Raw genomic sequence first — 24,200 nt, forward strand, 5'->3', positions numbered from 1 at the left:
TACTTATGGATGAATATGTCTGTCTTTCTGTAGTCAGAAAATGTCCTAAATATGGGCAGATCAGTTTACAGAAATGAACACAAATCCTTAAGAACAACATAACTTCAAAACATACAAAAGCAGGATACATAGCTGCAAATATGCAAATACAAAAATTTTGCAATCACACATGCAAATTCAGATTTAAGGTGTCTACTGCTTAAATGCATTAAGGCATTTGGCTTTTATACACTGGCAAAAAAATAAATTGTATAATTAAATCCAAACACCCTCTGCTTCCCTGTGAAACACACACACAGATACTGAGGTCAATAGTTGCTACAGTGTGCTGGGTGGTCCTTAGGGGCCAGAGGCCCTGGATAGAACAGGGGACTAAATTGCAGAGTGTGACCCACCGCAGTGACACCCAAACTAGGATTAACACCCAGGCCTAGCCCCAGACTGCCAGTAGCCCCAAGCTGTGAGACCTGACCTTGACAGGTTCAGAAGTGACCTCCAACACCCACACACATTCGCTTGCTGGTTGACTCAAGGCCCACCCAGTGCTGACATAATGAGCGGGTTTGGTCCGTCCAGCTGGATGGAGGAGGGAGTGGGTTCTGTGTGAAGGCTGCACTGATGATTTTGGCTACGATTAGACGGCTTATCTTGCTTCCAAAAAATGTCTAGATTGTGTCTACACATAAATTTGAGACAGATCTTCGGTCACACCTGCAGCACATTAAGTCACAAATGTGTCGAAAGAGCAGCAATAAATAACTTTTAGAATTTTCAAAACTCGAATCATAGAAAATATCAAAATCAGAAAGGATTTGACAATGTGTTATAATAATATAATTGGAATATTTATATAATAATTATTTTTTCAAGTGAAAGTTCACCCCTAAATTAAAAACAACAACAGTATTTTTTTACAATGTCTCTTTGTAGAAATTGTAACACATGTACTCAAAAATGACCCACAAACCTTGTCACGAGCTTTTTTAGTAGGAGCTATGCCCAACAGTTATATTACTCTGCAGAAGAAAATATCCCTCATGCGACAGATGTACTGCAAATGCCACAGTTAAACGTGCCCAGAGGCACGTTGGCAACTATCTGGAGAGGTTGCAAGAAAAAAAATGTGTATTTCCTGAGTAGTTAGCTCTATGCAACTAGTGGTTGCTGGTGGCTGAAAATTAAAACTGATCACACATTTTTATTTTTATTTATTTTTTGCTGCACCAAAAATCTCTCCTTTGGTAGCTAGCAGACTGCAACAGTTGCCCGGAGCTTGCATGGAAGATGCCTACTTTTCTGCATACACTTGCCAGCTATTGTCTGAGTGGTAGTGAAAACTGTGAAAGTGCTGTGAATGTTTTGGTGAGATACAACTTTTACTCTGTTTTTACTACCCCTTCCATGCCAGTGTGACCGAGTTGTAAGCAATCAGGAAAGGCTCCAGCCGCCCCCGACCCTGGAAAGGATAAGCGGAAGCGAATGGATGGATGCTTTGAACAACATTTTTATATATCCAAGAGAAGGTAGACATGTGTCAAAAACTCCACAACTGGATAACTGAACCAAAGACAATCCTGGATAAATAATAATACATGCTGCGGTAAACTTAAGAATAAAAGCCTAATAACTATTAGTTAGAAAATAATAAAACTGATCTTTAAATTACAATAGGAGGTGATGCATTGTCTTTGAGTGACACTTAAATGAATGATGTCATGTGTGCTCACCTACACACTAACTACATGTTTTACATGCTACATACCATCAGACATTTTTTTGTGTTTGACTGAAACCCAAAGGTCTTAAGCAACACGAGTTGTTGTGATACTTACCAAACAAAAGTGTTAATGTCAAATGAGAAGAAGGTTTTAAAATAATAAGCATCGATGAGTTTTAAATAACACCTGAGTATACTGTAAATGACTTTTACTAGAAAGTCAACAAAAGGGCAACTACGTGAGAGGCGTTTTATTTATGTTTTCATGCAAACTGTAAATCAAAAGCCATAACACTAAGACCTTACAAAAATACATATGAACATTTTCATGACAAACTGAGTCTCTTTCTAACTAATGAAAAGCATATGTATGATATAAAATGTTCTTACTTGACACACACACCAAAAAAAAAACATGCCATAAAGGCGTTAAAGTTTGAAAACACATCTTGCTATATTCGTGAAATAATCTCTGAGGATTGATCAAATTTCACAACCTTCTGCCTGGAATAACCTCTTGTTAGATCTAATATATCAAACTTGTAAATGTTTGATCAGTTCACTTATGCACAATATCTACAACACTTTTTTTCCACTTGCGTTTCCCAAACTTTCCAAATGTGCCTTTAAGAAAACAACTGATATTGTTTCATCCAGACTGCATCAGCAGTACTAACAGTAGAGAGTTGAGAAAAAGCTGGATTCAATCATTAACTAAACAATGGTTCATGTTTTTATATCACAGAAAATGTGTCTGTAATGAAAGCACACTGGAAAAGCTGGAAACATCTGGATGTGACATCACATTGTCTGAATGAGGAGGTCAGCCCAGGTGAAAGAAAGGGAGAAAGTGGAGACGGAGGGCGTAGAACTAACGCACACATGAATATAATACACACACTGACAGCCACACACACCTAATAAAGAGGGCAGACACAGCTGTTTGGAAGTGTGGTTGAGGTCAGAGTTCAAACAGATATACTGAGACACTCGTGCCCTAAAGCAAGGTACTTAAAACAATTCACACTGAAGCACGCATGCACATATATGGTCCCCACACGAAATTCAGACATTTTCCCGAAGAGACCTGCATGCACACATGCAACGCACACTGTTAGCAAGATTGTATTAATAGCATGTGATGTGACTTAACTGAAGGGCCCATTTCACCAGAACAGCTGCAAATGCAGTGTGTGTGTGTGTGTGTGTGTACGTGCGTGTGTGCGTGCGTGTGTGCATGCGTGTGTGCGTATGTGTGGCTTTAAACCTTTCTCAAAAGCCAAAAAATATATGAACTCTACCAGCCCGACTGAGAGTTCAGTGGTGCAAGAAAACACAGGCCTCACACACATTTTCTCACAGTCTGACTCTCAGCTGCTCAAAAGTAAAATCAAATATTTACTATGCACTACAATAAAATTATTTAATTCAAATGTGTTAAAACAGACCAAAGAGCACAACACTCTGCAGCAAATCGAGACATTAAAGTTGTGTTTGGTGAAATCTATTGAGTCTCACTGACACAGACCATCCTGTTTCCTTTCAAAGCTCTATTAATCATCTTTTACATAACTGAGAAGTTCTTCCAAGACACCATAATAGATAGGTGATGATGTCCACTTTCAAGGTGGATGGTTATGCAAGACCTCTACTTAATTTTTAACAAATCCACTGGATTATGAAATGTGAGAAAATAGTTAAAAGTCACCAAAAAAAGGGGCGCACCAAGATAATCTAATCTTTTTGTTCCTCTGGTTTCCTTTACATTTTCCTCTCATAATACAAATCTTAAGCAATCCTAATCAATTAACAAAACTGTAGGTGATTTCATTTCTGTCAGTCCAATAATTTTAAGTTTAAATTAGACTGGGACAAATAAAGAAACTATACTGAAGTCGTAAAACTGAAATATTTGAAGTCCATAAATAAGGAGTACTATTCCAGTTTGTTATCAGTTTGTTGTTCAAAAATCAGCATTCTCAGTGTTACACGAGTGTAGGGGACACAAAGCATGCGCGACACGTGCATCTTTGAAGGCCAGAGCACTGCTATGACTGCTATTCAGATGATATATATAAAATTTTTGGAAGGACTGTGTTTGCTTCAGCAAGACAATGCCAAACCACATTTGCACATAATTCAACTGCATGGCTCCATAGTAAAAAAGACTGGATGTTAAACTGGGCTCCTTGCAGAGCAGCCCTGTCATCCAATAAAAGCACGTGTAACATGAAAGGAAAAATACAGCAAAAGAGGAATATAATTAAGAACAACACATAAAGAAATCTGAAACATTTGACTTTTTTGTTTCCTAATTTTTCATTTGTTGTTTTTCTGTTTTGTTTGTTTAAACTTTTAGTTTTGAATTTTAAGTGAAAAGTAAGCCCTGTTTCCCAGCAGCCATCTACTGTACACCTACTGTACTACTGTTTTTATCCAGACCTCAAAACAACCATCTACAGCTCCATTAAGCACCAGTTTTCCAAATGTCATCAGTTTAGGTTGAGTCACAACATAACAGCTGAAAAACCTAAAGCTGCCATCATGAGTTGAATTCCCCCTGCCCTTTAACTGCCCTTAAACTATATTGTGAAAATGTATAAAGCGTTGTAAATATAAATTTGTTAACAAATATTTTAAGCTATAAGTTTCGAGCTTTTCTTCAAATGGATACTGCTTTCTGAAGTCAAAGCTTTTAATGTCCAACTATAATTGTCTAAGCTGCAATTACAAAATGAACATGAAGAAACCACATGACAACTTACTACTGGACTTCAATAATTTGTAGTTTAGATTTATTTTAACACACTTAGAGGAACACAGAAACACACAGGATGAAGATAACTCCTGTCCTGTCTGATCATAAAAATATCTTCAAGTTATTTTCAGACTTTTCTCTTCATATGTGCTGTATGTTGCCAATGTGTATGTGGTCTGTGGTGTGGTGTGTGAGCATGTGTGTGTGTGTGTGTGTGTGTGTGTGTGTGTGTGTGTGTGTGTGGAGGGGGACAGTGTTTAGTCTGAAGCCATATTTAGTCTCTCTGGTCCTAAGAGGAGCCCTATAATCACACAAAACCTTTCTCTCTACTCATTACACACACACATACAATACAGGCACACACATGCATACACACACAGTGGCCTGTCATTAACAGTTCACACTAACCTCCCAGGCTGCACATGTGCACACGCATACGGCGCACAAACACGCGTCAGGTTGTTTGCATGAATGCGGACGTACTTACACACGAGTATTGATGCGCAACCACATTTGTAAACATGAACATGTGCATCAAGTTTGAAAGCCCATGTGCACGTGATCTCACACACACAAAAACATACATGCAGAACCAGATGTGTGTCCAGCTGTGTGTCCAGCAGGCGTTCTGCTGCATGATCGTATTCAGTCTGGATGATCTGTCATCGATATTTTAACTTGACTTTAAATTCAATATGACACACAGACGGGATATTTTGCTGATCAAGAATGAAAAGCTAAACAGCTGACTGATACATTCCCAATCCCAGCGTCACACTGCATATAAGTCACACATGTTCAGAGAAGGTCTCGACAAAGAGCAATAATTTTAATACGACAAAAAAGCTGATCTGAGATGAGCATGCTTGTGCTTCAATAGTGAAAAATCCTAGCCTTGTTGTTGAGACATTAAAGATGCTACTCCTTTGGTGGGTTGCTAGTCAACAGTTGGTAAATATCGTTGACAGGTCTCTGCGCCTGCTGTCCAACTGCCACTTTAACAAAGCTGTTTATTAAATTTCTTCGATGTAATAAAAAAGGGAAGTAAAACTTTCATTATAAAAAAATGTAAAGCGTTATAAATAATAATGTTAATTAAAATATTTTACTACAGTTGTTTCACAATGAGAAGGGAGTGGCAATTCTCATACTTTACATGAGACATGTTGTAATTAACTTCAGCAAAAATTATGTCAAATGACAAGAGATATATGATGTAGTTCAAATGAATTAAAGCAGCAGAGCTGTGTTCCCACTTAAGAAAAAAAAACTTCTGTGATGATTGATATTATATAGAGGAAAATAGATGTAATGTGGAAATTATATATAATGCAACATAATATCAAGAAATGTATACACTTATTTGTACAACATGCATGTTGTTAACTTAACACACCCTGAACCACAGTGACTGCAGCAGGCTTTTTGCCTTCAGATATTTAACATTCTTTGCAAAACACATAATTCAATTCCAAACTATTTACATAATCCCGAATCTTGTGGTTGACATGTCATACTTGTGCTGGAAGCAGAATACAAAAGGATGTCCTTTTGGGGCTGTTTGAGTTTCTTGTTATGGCAGTGAAGTATAAACTGACCCCAAAAACCCCTTTTGATGAGTGTCAGTTACCAGACTAAAAAATATTATGTCAAATTAAATGTAATTTTCTCAAGCTTGTTATAATACCACAGGAACATACCAAATATGTAGCACTTCTCTGTTTAAACACGTAGATACATTCATTATCATTGCTGTATGTATGATTTGAATGGACAGTTTGCGTTTGTCTGAGTGGCTTATGGGATTTGTGGGACAAATATTTGCAATAATTTCAAGTTTGCGTCATTTTCCCCGGACTCTTTATGACTAGACCACTGAACCGATGGGAATGATCTAAGTGATTACGCTTGCTAGTTACTCATTCAATAGCTCGGAGACCGTGACTGTAAAAAATTTAAAAAAAATTAAAAAGACAATCCACAGAAATTGGTTTAGAATCAGCCAGTCAACTGCAGATGTGTTTTTTAGGTTTTTGAATCTGCAGCTTTGAAGGTCCAGTAAAGCTTATTTTTTTGCCAATTGAAAACTGAAAATGCCTAGCTTGGAGGGCTTATGAGCACTTGGCCAGCACAGTATTTGGAAATGCCAAATTTTTTTGCATTGTGAGTGGAAAATGATTTCACAGGTGCAAAGTGTTTTTTGTTTTTGTAAGAATACTGACTGTAAATCATTCAAATGTTAGGTCACTATAAAGCTGTGAAATCCTATGTTAGTTGTATATAATAATATTGTTTAGTGTTATACATTAATATGTTGATATTATTCAGTCTAAATCAATCATTTAATACATGAGCACAGAGTTAATGTCTCTTTAACAGCTACAAGTCACTATTTTTCTCTTCTACTTTAACACAATGTGCAAATATTACACTAAAAATCCACATAATCTTAATATATATGTATATTATATGTAATATGTAACTTGACAGTCAATAGTACAGCAGTATTTATATATATTTGTAATTTAAAATAGAATTGTAAAGCCGTAGTTCTTCCTTTAGTTTTTGTCGTAACTCTGTTGTTAACTTTTTTTAATGACTAAATCTTAATTTGTTTCCAAGGTTATGAAGAATATAATATTTAATAACAAAATATACTAATTATGTCAGTTCATACGTGCATATTCCTTTACACAAACTTAGTAACACAACATGTTCATACAGCGTCCCCTGGTCCAACACTGAACCACACACTTGATGCAGTCCAGACCAGAGAGACCTGAGAAGCCAACAAACACACACACACAGCGCCAGGTCTGAGGTGATGGTTTTGGTTGTGGTCCCAGTGAAAACGACACTAATTTGGGGCTAAAGAGCTGTGGCAAGCTGCATCAAAATTCCAAAATCCTACAACTGTGAAAGACAAAAGCTCACTGAACGCTAACAAAGTTAATGCAGAGCAAATGAGATCAGCGTTAATGCAACAGTGATACTAGCAGTGATAACACAGTCCACGTTTGCTTTAATTGTTAATCCAATCAAACGCACTTGTAGCTTTGTAATGTGAGCTCCACACACACTTAACCATGGACACGCAACACATTTCCATAATTATAAAAGTCCACACACACTCACATTTGCACAAACTGCACAAACTCCAAAAACCACACTAAATAATTTGCAACTAAAAACACACTCTTGGCATTGCTGTGTATATACCTGAGTGTGTGTGTGTGCTGCCCCCACCATGTCTGTTTGCTTTTCTCTCAATGGCTTCCTTTGAAGGAGGCAAGGGAGGGGGGAAAAAGAGGGAGAAGTGAGTGAGGGAGCGAGACAGAGACGAAAAAAATGAGGAGAACTCTGGGAATTCACTGCAACAAGATAAATATCCTCAGCTTGGCGTCACACGGCCGCCACACTCTCTTTTACTACACACACATACACACACACACGCTGATTACAGAGTAAATATGTGTAATCTTATAAATCAGCCATTGTTTGGGAGGCGGAAGAAACAAACGCACATACACAACATGCAGACACAGACATGTTGACTTTGGAGAAAGTGAACTTGTGAGGTGATCAGTCAAGTAAGGTCACACACACGTGTTTTAATGGCATAAAGAATAGAATGTACAGACATTTCTTCTATTTATTGCCACCAGTTTGCTACTTCAATGGTTAATGGATCAAATCATTAGTAAAGGAGCCTCTGGTGTTACTTATTCTTTCTGCATCATTCTACACAAAGCAAAAAAAAAAAGAAAAAGCATGGCAATCCAAGTTTTACAAACCTACTGTTGTCTTTAACTGTCCAACTAACTGTAAACCAAAGTCAGGATAAATTATAGGAGCACATAACAGCACGGTTCAGAAAGCAAAGTGGTAATTGCATGTCCGAGCTTACAGTTTTAGTGTGCAATACTCTCAAGGACTGATAAAGCATGATCCCATTACAGTTTTTTCTCTCCCTCTCACATTCGGTTCTATTAGAGGTAGAGTCACTCGCTGATCACTGATACAGCTGTTTTACGAACGCAAATGCAGGTTTTCTAGCATTTTTCTCATGACACGAAAATGTCTAGTACAACATTACACTGCCAAACCACAAAATGCAGCACTGATTTCATACACTGTTTAGTTTGACTGCTCTACACAATGGTTTTCATAACCATATTATCACCTCCTTCTTCAAGACTGAGCGTGGAGAAGTTCTATTTAACAGAACAGAAATATGAACATCTCTTCCACCAAGTAATGAAATAGTGCCAGAAGATCAACAACTATCAGTTGTTACTAGGACACACGTATTTTGGCTTATCTGACCGTCTCTACTGACCCTTCATTTGCTAGCACAAGGCAACTGTTCTGCATGGTGTAGCTTGCCAGTGAAATTCATCTTTTTATTCATCAGATTTTGCGGTCTTTATAAAGTAATCAGCAATATTCAAATTGTATTGTAATAAAAATGTATCAGCAACATTAAAAACAAAAGCAACCTATAACATCTAGTGAGTCAAGAGTCAAAATAAAATCTAAAAAGCTGCTCAATATTAGTTTATATCTAAAAAAAAAAAAAAACAGATGTCACCTGGAAATTACCCTTCTTTATATATAGTCATACTTGTTACTGTTTCTGCTTAAAAACCGGAGACAAACACACGCACAAATGTTTTCATGTTATGTTCAGAATCCATTAGTTACAGCTTTGGATGCAGTCTGCGTATGTTGTTCCACTGTATTATAATTCAACAGACTGCCAGCTTGTCCCTTTTTTGCATATGGTCTCCATATATGCAGAGGATATCATTGTTCCATACGCACTCTATTCACAGCTAATTGAATCATGTAAAGACATACGCACATGCAGGCATCATTACTGCAATGGCATTTCCTTAATGAACAGGAATTTATTCATGAAAAATCAGATCCATGTGGCAAATTTCCTGTCGTGTAGATATAGTGTATCGGCAAGTCTGTGCCTGCCTGTATATGAAAAAGAAAGTTTTCACAGCAATGCAAAAACTACCGTAATCACACCCGATGATTCAATACCTTGTAGAACCAAGGAACAAGTAATTATTTTCTGTATGACTTTGTCAGTCTGTCACATCATTGTGGAGAAATTTTGGCTCACTCTTCTTTACAACTTTGCTTTACGTCATTTAAGTTTGTGGGCATTTGTTCATACACAGCTCTACTAAGGTCCCACAGCAACATTTCCATAGGGTTGAAGTTGTGTTTTCTGTTTCAGCCATTCTGATGTAGATTTGCTGGTGTCCTCAGGATAATGGTCCTGTTGTTTTGTTTGGATCGTACAACAGGACAAGCCCAAATCATCACCCTTCCACCACCTTGCTTAACAGTTACTATTGAGAATTTGTGCTGGTATGCACTGCCAAACATTAAACATCTTCACTTTGCCTTCTCTGTCCAAAGGATGTTGTTCCAGAAGTCTTGTGGTTCGTTCAGATCACAATTTGAAACCAAAGCCACGTTCTTTTTACAAAGACGAGACTTTTTTCTTGCAACCTCACCAAACATGCTATACTTGCTCAGTCTTTTTCTAATTGTACTGTCTTTAATGTTAACATTTACCATGTTAACTGAGAACTGTGCAGTTTGAGATGTAATGCTTGGGGTTTTGGAAGGTCTGATTTTGGGGTGAATTCATTGGCGCAAAGATTGTTGATTTGTGTTGACACAAACCTGAATGAAATGCAAACTGCCAAAACTTAATGAAGCACATTTGATTAACAACACCTTGTTGTTTGTCAAATAAACCTATTACTTTATTTTTCTTGTATTTTTTTTGTCTTGGAGAATGTTTTTTAATGGAACAGCCCTTTCTTTGCGTAGTTTTACATCCCCCTACCAGTGTAGTCACTGCCACTAGTTCAGACCACAAAGCACAAATGGACATTTTCAATCACCACTCAACTGCAATCTTTTTACTCATAACATCACTGAAAGCATAAGTTTACAGTTTGTGGTTGACAACATAAAACTGTACACATTGTGTTGTGAGCTGCAAAGCTGATTTCATTTACTCTTTGGCTAAACAACAGCTTCCAAAGACCAAAGCAGAATGTAAACAGCACCCTGCTGTGGTTTTATATGTTGCAGTTCAAACTCTTGTGCCAGAGAAATGAGGTGGGAACTTATGAAACCATGACACAAGACCAAAATTGACCTTTGACCGCAGGGACAATTAGCAGTGTGCCAGGTCTCACTCGCATTGAAGAAGATTTCTCAAGTCAGTGTCCAGTATCAGAGTGTAAAATCAGAGCTGGGCCCATGCCACTGAACTATCAGTGTGTTTAATTAAAGCCACAGGGGGAAAAAAAGCCTTCAGTCTATAATCTCTGCCTCTCTAATCTCTTCCCAGCATGACAGCTTTCCAACGTGGATGACTTATTAAATCTCAGCTTGGTGCTCAGCAACAGAACACAATGAGAAATGATGTGGTAAGCACACTGAGAAGCCTTTCTATATAGTTAAAACCTTTTAATATTCTACCAGTAAGCCCAATATCAGAAGCAGGGTGAGATCGCACTGATGAAAATCTCTTCATCATACAGTTAAATTACCATCTTGTGCTTTTTTTTATTATTTCTTTGTCCTTCCAATGCAGCATTTCATTGTTTTCTCCTGTGCTTACTTCATTTCCTAGTTCTTCTACTATTTTTGTTACTAGTGCCAAACTTGCTAGACATAATAAATTCAAATTTCACCCTCTTTCCTTACACTCTGTAAACTTTCGCTGCTCTTTTCCTCTTTAGTCTGTCCCTTTGTGGCATGACGGAAAGATTGTATAACTCTGTCATTTGCAGGACAGACAGTAGACAGATGAAAGCAGATGAATGGGAAAAAGACAATAAAACTCAGATCTGTTCTTTGATTCCGTCAGCTGTGGGATCAGAGGACAGGATAGAAGGAAAGGCGGGGGAGAGGAGATGGTTTACGACTCTCCCTCCATCCGCCTAATTTATTTTTATGTGACTTCAATCTCTGTTCTATCTTCATTGCATATGTCTCTTTAGTTTGATCTTTCTACATAGTTTACATTTCTGACTCATTTCTGCATCATTTTTTGCATCCTCACAAAAGTTATTTAAATAGAAATGCTGTATTTCCACTGTTTAAAAAAAAATAAACTGCATCATAATCCCTGTGACTAGGATTACCTGTAGTAATTTATACAAATTGCATCTGTGATTTTAATCCCATGTAAGCCTGCTACTTTCATAGCCTGTAAATTAAAGAGTCCAACATACAAATGCATCTCTGCGATTTTTGCCAACTATTTCCTCACAAGAGTTATAGAGCCTGTGTTAGCCATTACAAAGTAAGCAGGCATTTTGCATTTTTGGTGCAAATTCAGGAGGGCTTCTGCTGTTACACAGCATGGAAATCCACTGATAGGAGGAATAAAAGGAAAAAAAGCTCAAAACCATTAGAAGAGTTTGAGCAGGCTCATTTGTTTCAATAGTTATGTAGCAGGCTATTAATAATAACGTAGCTGGGGCCTCAGAAGATCCTAAATCGGAGTAAAATGGATACTTTGCTTTCCCTGCATGAATCTGCAGTATACACATAGATGTCAGAAGGTAATTTCCAAATTATATGTTTTTATGCACTTGTCTGTATTCTTTCCTCCATATTTCAGTATCCATGTCCAAGTCCATGACTTGCTATGGTTTCACATTTGGCATATCACAATTCTCAGTTTTTATTAAATTCTACATCCTTCTCGTGTTTGCCTTTTCATCTCTACATTTCTTCCATTCATTCCTGTATGAATTTCACCCTCTTGATCCCCTCCCTGACAGTCTCTCACCCCTCCCACCATTGACCATATCCACATGTTAATAATAAAGTCTCTTCCAGTTCAACCACATCTATGAGGAAATCCTTTGGCAGGTCATCTATGCCTCTCTGATAAAGAACAGTACAGATGTTTCATCCTCACTTTTCTCTTCCTCCCTCAGTGTTTTCTTTTCTTTTACATGACTTTCATACAGCAGCGTATGCTGGGTCCAAAAATGTGGCCGAGTGGAACCGATGTGGATTGTGCGTTATCCCACCCAAACCACTGCAGCATTTAATGAGCCCGAACCTGATTAAAATCTTGGGAAGATAAATAAAATGAAACTCGACCTGATCAAGCCTGAGGGAATAAGAAATTAGAGCCAGACTTGGACCAAATCCACGTGGTGGTCAGGGCAGGGCACATTTGTTTTGGGCTGGGAAGCAAAGCTTCATCACAAACATTTATCTGATCCTGCTGATATGACCAGGCTTTAAACAGTTAATCTGAAACATTTTAACTTTACACACACTCAATGATGAGCTAGTGCTACCTGGAATTAAATGGAAGGCCTATCTGGATCAAAAATAATTGAAAAAAGCTGACAAAATAATCCAATTTGTTTGTTCATGACTAATCAAAGTTGGAGAGCAGACAAAGCAATTAAAAGCAAAACTAGAAGAGGTAACAGTGTAACAGAAACATATGCAATGCTATGAGAATGGACCACAAAAAAAGTGGACAGCCAGCTTTAAACCTTACACACATGCAACGCCACATATGGTATAGCTGGCAAACATTTTAGGAGAGAAAACGCTTGTTTATACTGAGCAGACAGCACACGGGGAATCTTTAACATTCATTTGTGGAAAAAAATATCAGACTTTTCAGAAACCACATGCTTCATGTTTATCAGCTAGTCGCTAATGCTGTCTGTCTGCCAAATGGTGATGGGCAGGTTGCATACAAAGGGGTTTTTTAGGGATTTTGTGCAGGAAACAGTTTCCTTATGTGGTTGAAAACTATGCTCATGATCAGAATGAGAGTAAACCAAAACGCTAATGATCCAGGCCGCAAAACCACAACTGTGAGCTCAAAGATACTATAAAGTTCCTCAGAGCTGATTGGAACGGTATAGATTATTCTCTCTAAGATAAAGCGATGCAGCTTGCACATTTTCTTTACTGTTTATATGAAAATATTAACCAAGATGTTCTAGCTGCTCAGGTTTAATTCTAAAGATGTAAAGCAAATGCATTCAAGATAATAAACAGTTAGATCATGAAAGGACAGGAATTAAACAACGGCTAAAAATAACTTTCTCTTTCTTATTGGGCTGACTACCTGCCTGCAGGCCATCACCTGGAATCTTCACCTGGAGGCTCTAACAGTCTATATGCAGGTGTGTCTGTGTGTACCTGGAGATAAAGTAGGCTTTGCTAAGACTCCCCCTAAAAATTAAAAAAAAAGACAAAATCTCACACCTAGGAGACAAGCGTCCCCAATCATGCACACACACTCACAGAATCACGTACAGAAAACTGAATCTCAGTCAGCTGAATGAAAGACAACCATTCATTGATAAGACAGTCACATAAACAGACCTTCTGAAGGAAAACAGTTTTCTGAAGAAAAACAAACCAGTCCACGACCGCCCCTCTGTGCTCCACAGATGGGTCTCAGTGTATGTGTGTGTGTGTGTGTGGGTGAGAGAAGACATCTAATGAGTTTAAATCTGTGTGTTCATGGGGACAAATATCTCCTGGGGGAATAAAATTATTAAGAGTGAGACAGAGAAAGAGAGAGGAAGTGGAAGTTTATCGACTCCCATCGTCCCTTTAATCTCATACGTAAAAACACACACGTGAACTAAGAGGCTGCCAGTTACACCAGAGAAATACACATATTCTACCTCTCCTTGTTAATGTGTTAACACATCACCGTCATCTAAGAGAAGAGTTCATGTATAGATACACGGAAGACAGATGAAAGGAGTACATAAAGACAGATCTGAGAGCTTCATCATAAAGCATGCTTATGATGTATAGGTTTCATTAACAAAGCAGCAACTTTAATAGCTTGTTTCAGGATTTTCAAAATCCTGATTTACATAATTGACTTTTTCTAGTACAAAATGGAAGATTAACTTCGCAGAAATATATCTCTTCAATTTTTCTGTTAACACAAGCAGATGAATGTATGCAAAATCTGTGAGACTTACATTTGAAAATACAGTACTGTGCAAAAGTTTTAAGCAGGTGAGGGAAAAATGCTGTAAACAAAGAATGCTTTCAGAAATGGAAGTGTTAATTACTTATTTTCATCAATCGAAATATTGCAGTGAATGAACAAAAGAGAAATCTAAATCAAATCAATATTTGGTGTGACCATCCTTTGCCTTCAAGACAGTATCAATTCTTCTGGGTGCACTTGCACACATTTTTTGAAGGAACTGGGCTGATAGGTTGTTCCAAACATCTTGGAGAACTAACCACGGATCTTCTGTGGATGTAGGCTCATCACATCCTTCTGTCTCTTCATGTAGTCGCACACACACTCAGTGATGCTGAGATCAGAGCATTATGGTGGTCATACCATCACTTCCAGTAGTTTGTGCTCTTCTTTACGCTGAAGATAGTTCTTAATGACTTTGGCTGTATGTTTGGGGTCATTGTCCTTTTACAGAATACATTTGGGGCCAATAAACAATCATTTATATTTCTGAAAGCATTCTTTGTTTACAGTACTTTTTCACACCTGCCTAAAACTTTTGCGCAGTCCTGTACCTAATCCAAGAAAAAAGTAAAATTTACCAAGAATCAGTCAGAGATTTAAGTAATAGATTTCAAATTTTCAAGGACAACACATTGAAATTTGATATCCAACCCTAGCATACTGACTTCAATCTGGTTCCTCGTGGTTCCTGGTAACAGAGAATAGGAGTATAGTTGCATTACACCCAAATGATATTTAGTTTTCTTCAGTTCATATTGTTGTATCAATGTTGGTAAATGTGTATCTTTACCTCTCCATTACATGTGTGATTACATGCTGAGTCACAAATATCAAACAGAAGGTCGGGTTAGAGTTCTTCATGACTTTATGTGTTACTCTTTTCGATTGGCTGTTGGAAATTTCTGGTATTTCTGTATTTAATTTATTGTTGTGAATTTGGTCTAAATCGCTGGTTCTATTTTGTTAATTTATCAACTTCAGAAATTTTGCACAGCCAAATAAGGGGGGAAAACATGCAAGTATAATCTTGTAAAGTGTTTGAACTTATATAGAAACATAGCATACAAACACAGCCAGCAATCTCCATCACAAATATATATCTGCAAAATTATGATTACACACATTAATACACATATAGGTACACAAACAAATGGCCAAATATATACACCTTCCTCATGCACTCTTTGATACACACCCACATAGATACATGGTGTGAGAAGCCTGGCTGTTAAAGGCGGTGGTCCTGTTCTCCACAGTGGGATCAGTGTTTAGCCATGTTTAGAGCTCCATTTGGGGCCAGATAAATCAAGCTGCTGTCTACTAGAGGCCTCCATTAGGGGCCCTGCGAGGCCAGTGTACAGCCTGTCAGTCACGCCGTCAGTCAGTGAGCTGCCCTCTTCCAACGTTTGAACTCATAATTACAGAGAGACTCAGCTTGGCTTGGAGCGGCCTGGCTCCCGAGCCCCCCACCACTTCCCAGACAGCCGTGCTTGTTAGCCCAACGCTAATGCTAATACTAATACTAACAAACGGCAGAATTTCACCTCCAGAGGAAATAGAAGAAAATATTTATGGAAACAGAAAAGTCCCCTTTTTCAACCCCCCATTGGCTTTTTTCTTCTTCCAATTCCACAAACTGTTTTAGGGGATTTAGTTTTTATTTCTATGAATGACAGTCCTGAGTTCTCCCTTGAATTTGAGAGGCAGATGAGGTAGCTACAAGGAGGAGCACTGATGCCAGTCAAACCTCTAGTAGCCATAAATTAATCAAACACCAGTTAGAGGGGGAGCGTGTAAAATACAGGGGATGTGATGACTGATGACTTTTTAAGGAGGGACCAGGGAGGGAGGTGGAAGAGAAACACACCTCCAACCAGGACAGAAGACAGAAGCGCTCACAGGGCAGAGCTGGAAATTTCCTGGAGCCACCAAACAAACTGGTGGATTTCGTCCATAGCTGGTTTCTCTTCTATACGAGCCACTCTGACACAAAAATAATCATTCATGGGTCTTACTCTATTCTGAAACTCATCAATCATATTCGGCTAGTTCAAGCACTTGGTGTATTTTGGAATCAAGCCACTGTATTCGGCACATGAAAAAGTTTACACGAACACACATAAAGTAAGACGTGGCTTGCTAGCTCTTAGGAATTCATGAATAAAATATAGGCCCATAAAGGCAGCATGAACAATGGAAATATTATCCTCGGCTGCATAAATGCACAGTTGACCACAGAGTATTCTCACAGGGAGCTCATTCCTCTTATCTCTGACGGCGCGTCGGCGATTGCCGGCCACTGCATGTGGAGACACACACCGCTAACGAGGGGGAAATCCCCCCTCGTTTGCCCAAGATTGATGCAGAAAATTTACCCAGCAGACATTCCTCTGAGCCAAAATGAAAGAGGTGCCTAGTTCACCAGCATTCCTGTTTAGCCGCACATTCCTTTGCCATCCTAACAACAGTGTGAATGCACCCATGGAGCCGCAGCTTCATGGGATAAACCTCCACAAAACATCTTATGTTCTTACTCCAACAAGGTTTTACCTGGTAGGCTTTTGACCTGGTTAAATGACCTGGTAAAAATCATGAACAATATATTACCTTCCTACATCAAGAACACTGAAATGCCTCTGAGCAAACTGTTGCAAGTATTGAAATGGAAACCCCAAAATGTGACTCTACATTTAACCAAATGACTGTTAAATACTATTTGTTGCAGAAAAGTTTGAACTGTAAGAACTTTAAAAATGCATTTTAGACAAATTAAAAATAGAAACAAGGATACATGCAGATAACACTGGTTGATTAGAAATGACAAGAAAATGAAAAAGAATTCATATCCCTTAAATCTATAAACGGAAACTATGATTCAAAATCGAATAAAAGAAATAAAACAAATAAATAAAAGAACAGATAAAAACACCAACTTAATAGCAAATTAAGGCTTATCTAATGTCCTTGTCAAGCCTTCTAATAAAAATGAAGATATGATGTATCCTCACAAAATTCATCCAGTTACAGAATTCAAACTGCTGAGTTGGCCCTGGCATCAGCAGCATGACTCTTAATACTGACATGAATTATTAATTTGATGCATTCATCACTCTTCCGACCAGCCCGTCGATAGCCTCCATTATGGCGGGTGTGTATACATTACAGAGTGTATAGTGTGTCAGAAACTTCCCGCATACAGGCCGCTGGATGGCGGGAAGAGAGGAAGACACAGAAAGGGAGAGAGCGAGAGAGAGAGGGGGGAAAAAGTGTGATGGACAGGATTGACACCAGAACGCATTAGCTTGAGGAGGCAGAGTCAAAATTTCAGAGGTATAAAGAGCTAAAAAAAAGAAAGAAAGTGTGAGCCAATGGCTTTTTGAGAGGAGATTTAAACTCCGGCCTGGAAGTCTTAAGAGTTATAAGGTTACATGTCAAAGTCAAAAAACAACAATGTACAGTAATACAATGTGATATCATCACATTACTGTAAATTGAAAGAAATGATGAATTTAAATTACATTAATTCACTAAAATTGATAAGTGACAAGTTATTTTGAGTTACACCAATACTTTTCTATCAAAGCCTTGGTGAAAGTAAAAGTACGGCTCCAGCATGGCAACAAGTCAATGCACGACAAACCATTGATTACAGTGATCATTTAAGTCAAGTTGCTGTTATTGTCACTGATTTTCAAAATGAGTAAATTAGTGACTAAAAACAAAGTATCTGTGTACACAGAGTTATTTAATTTTACATGAGCTCACCGTATTAAAAAAAACAGAAAGAAAAAACCCCTGCAGATTAATGATTACCAATTAATTAATCAAAGGTCCTCTCTAAAGTTTTACTCACCAAAATTGGTACCAGCAATTAAAAACATTAAATATGTTCCAGAATGCTGAAAAATTATCACATCTTACATCTTAGACTCTTGAAAGTTCCTTCCTATAGAAACAGGTAAAAACTGCCTTTTTTTTTTTTTTTGGTGGATATACATGTTATAACCACAGCTGTAATCGCCTCAAGACACTTTATATTTTAAGGTAAAGACAAATAATAATACAAAGAAAACCCCAACAATCAGATGAGCCCCTTTGAACAAGCACTTGGCAAAAGTGGGAAGGAAAAACTCTGTTTTAACAGGAAGTAACCTCTGGCAGAACCAGGCTCAGAAAAGGACAGCGATCGACCACAATTTCACAACAGTTATTTGAAATTTAAATTTAAAAATGTTTAGTTCTGCGTGATATGTCATGATGTTATCAGGCTGCCTGGCAACCACTAAAATGACCTGCTTTTCGCTTTATGCAGCTATGACAGTTTATGAAATCAATTTTATGATTATAATGCCATGACAATAATATTCAATATATATCCACAAAAATGAATTATATAGGACACATTATAATGTCTTCATGTTGCCCAGTAACCAGCTAGAAATGGGCTAATGTGGCTCACTTTTTGCATTTATGCAACTACAACATTTTATTAAAGCATCAAATCATTTTAATTTCACAACCAACAGCACAGAGAGCCCAAACAATACTGCAGTATAGGCATGTGCTAATTAGCCAAATTTACTACAAAACCACTCTGAGCATGTGGAATGAGCATGAAGTCATATCAGTACAGAAAGGTATGTGAACACATGCAGCAGTATATTTATTTATGATTATTATTTATTTTGATTACCTTAAAATGATCAGACACTACTCCCCAAATCACTTATCCAGCTGAGGGGTGCCATGAATGGTATTTTAAAGCATGTGAAGAGCAGGGAGAGTGTGGGGTTCATGACATGCATGTCATTTCAGTAACCTACCCTTTCAATAGCCCAGATTTTTTAATGTTATAAAAAAAAAAATTAGATAAATGTTCTGAAATTACCCGCTGATGATTTTTAAAAAATCTCTTTCAGCATGTCTAAAAACGCTGCTGTTGATGTATGAGCACAATAAGTACTGCTGAATAAATGGTTAAGGTGGTAGACATTCAGCAGACCCACACATTAACATTTAAGGCAGACATGTTTAGATCAGGCTCTCTGATTGCTTATCCTGGCAAGAGTCAAGACAACCCAAGGTGAACACTATTTATTTGGGTTAAAATGGCAATTAGAACTTCAACAAGCTCATTAATTTCCGCTCATTAAGCTCCAACAAATTCTCAGAGCTCTGGAAGTTAATTTGCATTAAATTAAGGTATTGTTAGTGCACGCTGTTGGACAGAGAAAGCGGCTCTGATCACACAAAGCCAAACAGTAACGTACTGAAAGCTTTAACAGCTAATGAAGAGATGATGTCACCTAGCCCTGCTATGTTAACGAGAGGCTAATGGAAGGTGGAAGTAATGACCGCCAAGTCAAGAATTAGAATAAACAATAGGGGCAAGCAACCATCACTTTGTCTAACAAACACATACGTGCAATATCACGGTGACACTAGTACTGCTCCACCCTCCAATACCTCACAGTTAAACAAAGAGAGAGACAAAAGCTGAACAGCTGCTTTGTTTTAAAATCGACTTTATACGGACCTCAGCTGTACATGCCAGTGTGTCTCTACAGTTTAAACGACATTCACTTACACTGAGCCTTCTCCTGCCCAAAAATGAATAATCTCAACTGAATGGCCAACACGTTCTCATTTCAGGGTGACAAATACTTCAGTTCTGTCAGCCGCTGGTGTCACATTGACACAAATATCTATATATCTATAAATATAAGACTCTTTCATTTCCTGATTAGGTCTTAACACTAAGCCAACATGTTGAAAAATAACACTCAACCACTGCAAACAAATCACCTGTTGAGAAATCCATGTACCCTACATCGCCCAGGCCTGGCCTATTAGAAAATAAAGCAAAAAGACACCTTTCGCATACCTGACCAACGTAACCATCTTTGATAAAACTTAAGTATCATATAATCTTACTCATATCTAATACTAACTCTACCCCTGAAACCAATCTGAACCCCCAAACACCCTTTAAAGGTGCCAAAATGTGAGCACTGGCCAAAATGTTCTCACCTTCCACAAGTATCCTCATGAGAGCTAATAGTCTAACTGGTCCTCACAAATATACACACAGCACACACAGAGACACACTGTGATGATGTGTTAGTGTAGATTTATAGTGTGAGGGCTACATTTTGGAGATTTATAGACTTCCTCTGTTTAGGTGATTAGCTGTGTGCTCACACCCAGTTGGACACACACACACACACTTTAAACAGACATGGCACTGGGCTGATACTTTTGTTCCCAAGTACATATGCTCCCTTTCGTTCTTGTGTGAGTGTTCTTTCAAGATGACACAAAACAGCATAAAAACATAGGGAAAAACATGCTAAGCCGTACTGAAATCTCAGTAAGTACCCAGCCCCAAAGTTTCTTGTACCCACCCCTCCTGGAAGTTTTTAAGGTACCATGAGGTCATATAAGATGTCTTGCTTTGTGCTTGTTCCACATGCCTGAGGGTCTCTTCTCAGAGTTGTCCCAAACAGATGCTGAACTACGTCAGATGGCTTCTTTGAATAATAGCTTCTCCCTCTTTAATATTGGCATATGGAGTTACATCAGACAGTGCGGGTATCTAAGACTCCAAGCAAAAAAGCAAACCTCAATGCATGTGTCTGACCTGGCTGTAAGTGGCATCCATTAGCGTGTCAAGGTTCTGCAGGGGTGCTGGGGTTTTGTCCTTGAACCGAGTCAGCAGGCGGCGCTGGATGGCTCGGAACTGGACTGCTCGCTCCGACAGCAGGTCCTGATATTTCTGAGCACTGACACGCAGCTAAGAGACAAAGTGACAAATATTTAACAGACAAATTGTGGTTTAACTTAATAAAGTTAAATAAAGGTGACAGATGACAGAACTGATAATAACTAAATTGACTGATATGCAAGTCATTTCTTTTTTAATCCCTGATCCTTGACAATGAAGGATTTACACCTATGGTTGGCTTCAGTGTGTGTTAGTACCTGGAAGTGATTGTCTACAGACAGGAAGTACTCCTCCAGTGGGAGAGGTCCACTGAAACTTTTCTTGAAATCCTTGATTCCCAATTTGGAGAAATGCTGGTCAAACCTGTGGACCAGCTCCTTCACAACCAACCACATGTCTTCAAAACTGTCGCTCTGAATACGGTAACGTTCTGACAAACACACACATAAAATATATAAAATATTTATGCATATATGGAAAATATAATTGATGAGACATGCTAACGAAAAATGGTTAGAGATCTTAAATAGTTAAAACTATCTAAACCACTGAGCCTTGTGTAGTGTGTAAATGTGTATGCAACTAAGAACATATATTTAAACACCTGGTACTAAAGTTTGTTAAGAATGAAACACCAAACGAATATAAGTAGTGACAGAGTGACAAGTGATACTTATAAAAAGATCTCTAAGAACCAGAAATGGATTAAGGGGATATACAGTTTTAGAAACACAGGTGCCACTTTAGCTCAGTGATGAGCAGAAAACCACATGTTGCACGGCCAAAGAGTGGCGGTCTGGGTTCGAATCCTATCCCGGCCCTTTGCTGCATATCTTCTTTATCTTTCTCACCCTACTTTCCTCTGTGTCTATCTTCACTGCTTCACTATCCAAAAAAGGAAACAAACAAACAAACAAACAAAAAGCCTGAAAATAACAATAAAAAAAGTTTTTGAATTGTCTTAATATGAATGTCTCATATTAACTCCTGAAAGCTGTCAGTGAATACAATTCAGATCTTACAACTTATTAGTACACAAACCAAAGAGGTTTGTAAAAGTCCATAGAAGTGATGCAAGAAGTCAGACTTAAAGTGGTGTATGTAAAAGTTAAAAGCTCAGTATCAGGTATATAGAGCCTATCTCAGCTGACACTCAGCTAGAGGTGGGGTACACCTTGGGCAGGTTACTATAGAGACAATCCTTCATGCTCAGAAAAGAAAGAAAGAAGGTTCTTAGTGAGGGTACTCAAGGAGCTACTCAACCTTTGACCAACCGGTTGCGAACCTACAACATTCTTGCCGTAAGATTATAATACAGTGGTCCCTCGTTTATCGCGGGAGTTACGTTCTAAAAATAACCCGCGATAGGTGAAATCTCTGAAGTAGCCAGCTTTAATTTGTACAATTATTATAGATGTCTTACAGCTGTAAAACCCCTCACTACACACTTTATACACTTTTCTCAGACAGGCATGAAAATTTCTCTCATGTTTAAAAACTACCAAAGTTGAAAACCTTCGGCCAAAAAATAAGTCCAGTGTTATAGAATGACACCAAAGATCAAACCCTGTTTTCAGGTCCAGAACATGGGAATAGAGCAGCTGCGAGAGAATTCAACATTAATGAATCAATAGAGGAAGCAAGAAGAATGAGTTGAGTAAAGTTTGACTTATCTGACTGTTTTGTTTCCCTTAATCCCGTGCACCTTATGGTCCGAAAAATACGGTAACTTCTACCTTCCTTTAGCATGTCCAGAAGTTCAACCTTTTGTGCGATGGTTAGCATCTTCCTCTGCCTTTTGGGTGCTACCGCAGGTGCCTTTGGCGGTGCAAAACGTTTCATCGACATTGTTGTGTTTGTTGGGGAGAAAACTTACAAACATACAGTACAGCACTTCAGAGTCACACTGCTAGTGATCGAAGATTTATGTAAATTTGACAAGCTGAATGCATTCTGTACTGTACATGAGAAAGGCACGAGACTGACTGACAATGGTCTACAGCCAATCAGGATGCAGAACACAATGTGCTGTAAAAAAAAAAAAAAAAAAAAAAAATGAAGAAGAAGAAGAAAAAAAGCATGCACAAAAAAATCCGCAAAACTGCGAAGCCACGAAAGGTGAACCGCATTATAGCGAGGGACCACTGTACTTACCAAACTACCTATTCTCTTTTAATCCAACAGGTATCAACGAAAAGGTCCTCAAAGACTCCAAGAAATAAAAAAAGGCAGGATTTTCTATCACAGGTAACTGAAAGCTATCAAAAGAAATTAGCAGGTGAAGACAGGCTATGAGAAAGACATCTGGTAACAAAAATTAGACACCTGGAACAGGACTGTATTAGAAACAGATAATTCGCAAGACTTGTTTTAATCCCACAATTAAACAGCTTTAATGGAGCCAAAAGATGAATCTTATTAAAATCCCGTTCATTATCCAGTGCTGTTAGACTTACGGGAGGTCTTGGAGGCTAGCACAGTAACCTTGGCTCCTGACAGAAGCTGGAAAGCCAAACTATTCCCATCCTTATCTTCTGATTTTGCTGAAAACTCTGCAGAGAGAGACAGAAAGACAAAAAACTATGAGATGAGACAGATAGGACAGGCTATCGTGATATAGGACGCCAACAAAGGAGAACAAGATACAGTCGCATGTACAAACACAAAATAAGCTTACACAAATCTCTATTCACACAAAAAGCACACATTCAGTATGAACACTATGTGTGTGTGTTTAGACGTCAGAGCTGCTGACTGTGGCCGATTGTTAGATAACTGGGAAGCAGAACAGACGTTCCCAGAGCTCAGACCTACACACACACGGAATCACAAATAAACACGCATAAACAGACTCGTATAAATACACAACCACACACCGATACATAACCGTTGATTATTCACATAAATGTATACACATTCGCACAGCTACACATCTCTCATTGCCTTCACTAGCTTT

General features: G+C 38.2%; 1 protein-coding gene across 2 annotated transcripts in view; it reads right to left on the reverse strand.

The window, feature by feature from the left end:
• The window catches only part of bbs9 (Bardet-Biedl syndrome 9), a 180,033-nt gene that overhangs the window by 98,816 nt on the left and 57,017 nt on the right, over positions 1 to 24,200 (reverse strand). For both annotated transcript variants that reach the window (XM_040030607.1, XM_040030605.1), the window contains 3 exons: positions 23,701 to 23,796; positions 21,502 to 21,674; positions 21,161 to 21,313 (listed from right to left, as the gene is read on the reverse strand). In XM_040030607.1, coding sequence (XP_039886541.1) covers positions 21,161 to 21,313; positions 21,502 to 21,674; positions 23,701 to 23,796 — 422 coding nt within the window. The remainder of the gene's footprint in view (positions 1 to 21,160; positions 21,314 to 21,501; positions 21,675 to 23,700; positions 23,797 to 24,200) is intronic.

This window comes from Simochromis diagramma, unplaced genomic scaffold (assembly GCF_900408965.1).
Source record: "Simochromis diagramma unplaced genomic scaffold, fSimDia1.1 OVJJ01000361.1, whole genome shotgun sequence".
NCBI classification, from domain to species: Eukaryota; Metazoa; Chordata; class Actinopteri; order Cichliformes; family Cichlidae; genus Simochromis; species Simochromis diagramma.